This window comes from Oratosquilla oratoria, chromosome 10, assembly GCF_046742065.1.
Source record: "Oratosquilla oratoria isolate Oo_2021 chromosome 10, ASM4674206v1, whole genome shotgun sequence".
Lineage (NCBI taxonomy): Eukaryota > Metazoa > Arthropoda > Malacostraca > Stomatopoda > Squillidae > Oratosquilla > Oratosquilla oratoria.
This window is the reverse complement of record NC_134786.1, coordinates 29,545,656-29,551,337: the sequence shown is the minus strand read 5'-3', so window position 1 is coordinate 29,551,337 and position 5,682 is coordinate 29,545,656. Positions and strand designations below refer to the sequence as shown.

General features: G+C 40.3%; 1 protein-coding gene across 1 annotated transcript; it reads left to right on the top strand.

Annotated features, from left to right (window-relative positions):
* The first annotated feature begins 1,053 nt into the window (after positions 1–1,053).
* Positions 1,054–2,994, top strand: LOC143028827 (uncharacterized). The gene has a single exon (XM_076191191.1). The coding sequence runs from the start codon at positions 1,054–1,056 to the stop codon at positions 2,992–2,994; it is 1,941 nt and encodes a 646-aa protein (XP_076047306.1).
* The last annotated feature ends 2,688 nt before the right edge of the window (positions 2,995–5,682 follow it).

Genomic DNA, 5,682 nt, shown 5'->3' with positions numbered 1-5,682 from the left:
TATATAAAAAACCGAAAACTCAAGGAAAAACAGTTTTTAAAAGGGCTACAGAAGTGAGAAAATGTGAAGAGAGGAGAAAAAAGGAACATATGGAAAAGGAACGGGAAGCCGATAGAGCCCGTAATAAAGAAGACAAGGAACGCAAGAAAGGGGAAAGTGAACCCGATAGAGCCCGTAAAAAAGAAGACAAGGAACGCAGAAAAAGGGAAAGGGAAGCCGATAGAGCCCGTAAAAAAGATGAAATAGCAAAAAGAAAGGAGCAAAATAAAGCAAAAAAAACCGTTGAAAAGGTCCAAGGAAGTGCAATTTCGGAAACGAATTAGGGAGTTAAAAAAAATAGGGATTAACAGTGAAGTTAACCGATGATGAACAACCCACGTTAGAAGAATTAAGGCAGGAGAGGAAAGTAAAGCATATCATTACTGAAACTGCTCAAACTACCAAGGATTTGACCGGTAAGTTACGTGAAGATATGGTTATTTGTCATAGCGCTGGTAAATTCGGTGCTTTTCGATGTATACTGTGCGACGCGTTGCTTTGGGCGAAGGAAAACAGGATGTTGTGTTGTTCTTTTGGACAAGCCATTTTCGAGAACTTAGCTCCTTTGACCGGAGAATTATTAGAACTTTATAGTAGCCAGACTCCCCTTTCGGAAAAGTTTCTTTCAAATATCATTGCGTTTAACCGCCTTTTTTGCTTTACTTCCTCTGTGACACCCACCATATTACAAGATCCCTCTGAAAAATCGTTTGTTTATAAAATTAGGGGTAATATCTATCAAAAATTGGGTTATATAAAGCCGCGTTATATGACAGAAGGGATGAAAATAGAAAACTTAAAAAAATCAGAAAACGGTATCGGTGACATGGAAATAAAGGATTGTGGGCAAGCGAAGACAAGTTTTCGTGTTGGCCAAAGTAATTACTGACAAAAACAAGACGAGTTCCTGGATTTGTATTTCTATTATGATCAGGAACAACAAATAAAATTGCCTACCAACAAGTTACAAAGAATATAAACTATAAAAATAAAACCGTAGAATGGACAAAGAAAATGCAAGCTAGACGTGAAAGAGAGTTAAGGGAAATAGATGATAACAAAAGTATCGTAGAAGTTTTACAAAGATTCCTTTTGGCAAATAATAAGACAATTGGAGCTCTCTTAGCGGAATTTGAGAGTGCTAAGGAACTAATGGAGACTTATATGAAACAACAGGAAGTTATACCTGAGGTCGCAATAACATTAAAATCAGCTGAGGGGGTGAATGCTAAGGAACACAAAGGTGTTTACAACTTGCCTACAGCGAAAGCTCAAGTAGGGGGTATGGTGGATTTGGACCCGTCTGTCTCTGCAAACCTACGGGTTACCATACGTTCTCCCAAAGTAGATACGAAATATGATACCGTCATTCTAAGTCACACAAACTACTTTTACGATATATTCCAATACCCACTACTAATACCTCACGGAGGTAAGGGTTATACGCACAATTTGAAAAGGCAAAAGAAGGTAAACGCACTGAGTTCAGCTAAGATTGATGTACCAAAGGATGGTAAACGATTATCACCGTGTGCAAACCTTTACATGGAAAGAAAGGATGTCTTCAATTATTTAACTAAAAGACGCATGCTTTTTCAGCAATTTGTCGTAGATAATTACGTTAAAGTAGAATCACACAGACTATGCTTTATAGTTGACAACCAGGCATCTATACGCAGAGAAAGGTGTGACATATTAAAGGCGGACGTTGCGTCGGCCAAAGAAAGGGGCCAAAGAATTATAATCTCACCAACTTTTGTGGGCGGTCCGCGTTACATGAAAGAGCGCCAGCAGGATGCATTGGCGTTTGTAACACACTACGGGAGTCCCGATTTCTTTATTACGTTTACGATGAACCCAAAATGGAAAGAGCTGCGGGCAGCTGTCGTAGAAATGAAAGGGAATCCAAATACCGGCTGCTGCGATAGACCCGATATGGTTAGTTGGGTGTTTAAGTTAAAAGTAGAGGCTTTAATAGATGATTTTACTAAAAATCACATTGTTGGCAGAGTTAAAGCATTTCTATACAGCATTGAATGGCAAAAACGAGGTCTGCCTCACGTTCACATTCTTTTATGGATGGAATATAAGGTAACAGCGGAATTTGTCGATGAAATCATATGTGCCGAAATTCCCGATAAAGAAAAAGAACCCAGATTGTACGATTGCATGATTCATGGGCCTTGCATCGGCTCTGATGAAACTAACGTTTGTTGTAAGGAAAGGTTAAAGAAGAATGGTGTTTGTGGTAAAAACTTTCCAAAACCAAGTCGGAATGATATATTATTTGGAAATAACGGTTATTCCCAATACAGGCGTCGTGCTCCAGGAGAGGGAGACTTTACGTTCGAACGTAAGATCAAAGAAAAGACCATTACTGTGGATAATTCCTGGGTCGTACCCTATAATCCTTATTTATGCCTAAAATACAACGCTCACATCAACGTGGAGTGTTCGAACTCCATCAAGTCCATAGCGTACGTCACAAAGTACGTAAACAAGGGGTGTGATAAGATTCTATACACCAAACATAAGGAAGGCGAGCCGGTAAACGAAATGCGTAACTACCTCGAGGCAAGGTACATAAACGCAAACGAAGCTACTTGGAAGATCTTCAAGTTCCCAATCCATAGGAGCTTCCCACCGATTACTTCGCTCGATTTGCACTTGGAAAATGAGAATGAAATTTATTACAGGGAAACTGATTTGGAGCACAAGATCAGTGAACAAGCAAATCAAGATACCCAATTAACAGTATTTTTCAAGCTTTGCAAAACGAACGATTTTACTAAAACCCTGTATTACCCCGAAGTTCCAAGTCACTTTGTGTACGATAAAGACAAGCACAAGTGGCATGAGAGCATGACAAAAACTTCATCTTTGGAGCGTATGCGAGCCGTCGACACTAAGACGGTTGAATTATTCTACCTCAGAATGCTCCTGACACACAAGTAAGGTCCTACGGGTTACACAGATCTGCGTACAGTAGACGGGGTCCTTTACGATACCTTTCGGGAAGCCGTAAAAGCGATGGGTTTGTTGAATGACGAGGAAACGTGGAAGAAAACTATAATTGAAATTATAAACCACACCAATGATCGATCGCAATTGCGTGCTACATATGCAAGTATGTTGGTGTTCTCTGATTTGGAAGACCAATTGGATATCTGGAAAGAAACGAGGGACTTATTTGCGAGCGATTTCTTAAGAAGTTCGGGTTTAGAAGAATACAATGACGAAATCTACTTGGATGCGCTCGATGACATACAACAACAAGTTTGGAACCGTGGTGGTGGTGAGATAAGCGCTTATGGATTGCCTCCTTCAAGGGGCAAAGAGAAAATATCAAGTGTAATTAGACGCGAAAAAGCTTATAATACCAATAGATTGAAAGAAGAGGTTTCAGAAAAGATTGTATTACTTAACAAGGAACAGCGTGCTATTTACGATGCCGTAATGGAGTGTGTAAGTAACAGGCATTCTGGTGTTTTTTTCCTGAATGCCCCTGGCGGGACGGGGAAATCGTTTGTGTTGAACCTGTTATTGGATACTGTGCATGCAAATAGTGAAATAGCATTAGCTGTTGCTTCCTCGGGTATTGCTGCTACAGTTTTACACGAAGGCCGAACGGCCCATAACATGTGCAAAATTCCAATAATGGAGCACAATGAAGTGAAACCGGAGCTTACAATGCTGATTAAGATGACTTCACTTATAGTTTGGGACGAAGTGGTGATGACTAACAAAAATACAATAACTGCATTGGATTGCACTGCTAAAGACATAACGGGTAACAAACATTGTTTTATGGGTGGCATTCCGTTCGTGTGTGCGGGTGATTTTCGACAGATTTGCCCGTCATCAGAGGCGGAGGTAAGAATGAAGAGTTGAAGTATAACATCAAGAACGCGTTTTTCTGGGAGGATTTACGTAAGTTCAAATTAGTACAAAATGTTAGATTGAAGGCTGAGGATAAATAAAACAGGACATTCACAGAAATTTTGTTATGGATTGGCATGGGTGAAACAGGTAGATTCAGATTTCCAAAGAAATTTGGTATTTTGGTCAGAACAAGGGATGATGTAATCGAAAAGGTCTACGAAGAGCTCGAAGCTATCGCCAACAGTTATCTATATTTCCAAAAAAGAGCCATAATATGTCCTAGAAACAAAGACGTGGATTACATAAATGAGGTGATCTATGAAAGAATCAAAGGTGATGAACATATATACAGGAGTGAGGATAAACCGATCGGAAACGATGAAATTGAAGTTCAAACTTCGGTATATAACAAAATGAATTCTCCTTCTGTTCCGTTACATGAGTTGAAACTAAAGGTAGGATGCATTATCATGATAATGCGAAACCTATGTCCACCTAAACTTTGTAACGGTACCCGTATCATGGTTACGAATCTGGCAAAGAACATAATTGTCGGGAAGATTTTAGGTGGGGTGTTTAACGGTGTTTAGGTCATTATTCCAAGGATTTCCCTAGCATCCAACGATACACCCGTCAACTTCTCCCGAAGACAATTCCCGGTCAAATTAAGTTTTTCTATAACAATTAATAAGTCGCAAGGGCAAACTTTTGACAAATGTGGGTTATTGTTGGATTCGTCCGATTGTTTTGCCCATGGACAGCTCTATGTGGCATGTTCAAGGGTTACAAACTGGGACTCATTAATTATCTTCCGAGGTTACCATAAGGTTAGAGGTGAATGTGTTGTGAAAAATCCGGCAAACGTGGTATATAAAGAATTTTTTTCGGACATGCCATCCATTAGGGAGGGTGAGTCTTTAGTGAAAGGTAACGACAGCGAACAGGTAATTCCAGAAGAGGAACCTGAATTGGGAACCGTTGAGATTCCTGCTTCAGCTTATAATATTAGTGAAGAAGCCGCAACGGTAATGATCCTGCCTGATTAAGACTATGCCGTCGACGAATCAGAATCAGACACATCTGTCCCCCTTAAGGTTTGGGAAAGGACTTTCCAAGAAAAAGAAGCACTGAAACAAGAAATATCTCAACTCCTCGAGATCATAAGGAATATTTCAAAACGGGATGCCGATGAGTACATCGAGAGTATACCATAAAAAAATAATAATAATAAAAGAGACCGGAGGTCCTGGAGCGAGCGAAGCGAGCGACTGAGAGCAAAGCGAGCAAGCGCCGCAGGCCAAGGCACCCACGTCGTAGCCGGTGCCTCTATCTATGTATATAAAAAAATAAAGTTTTCCAGTTTTTTAAATTCCCTTGCGTTTTTATGACCACCTTCCGACACCTTCCGAAATCCGGCAAAAAAATTCCATTGAGTAAGGAATCTGATCGGCTGAGGAGACAACTGATTGGCCGTGAGTGGTGACGTCACACCAACGGAGACGGCTGGTTGGACGAGAACACTGACGTCACAGCAACGGAGACGATTGATTGGTCGCGAGCGAAAGGCAGGGATCTAGCGCCGCAGGCCAAGGCACCCACGGCGTTGCCGGTGCCTTGTTTTATAAAGATTTTTTTTTTTTTATGATTTTTTTATCTCGTCCAAATTTGTTCAGATGTTAGATATTTAGTATATAAAAACAGGTGCAAGTATGTTATTCATCCATCCACATATGTGCATCTATCTTATTCAAAGAGGCATTA

Bases quoted from the DNA above. Each gene is read 5' to 3' on its own strand.
- LOC143028827 (XM_076191191.1), top strand. From the start codon at position 1,054: ATGCAAGCTAGACGTGAAAGAGAGTTAAGGGAAATAGATGATAACAAA.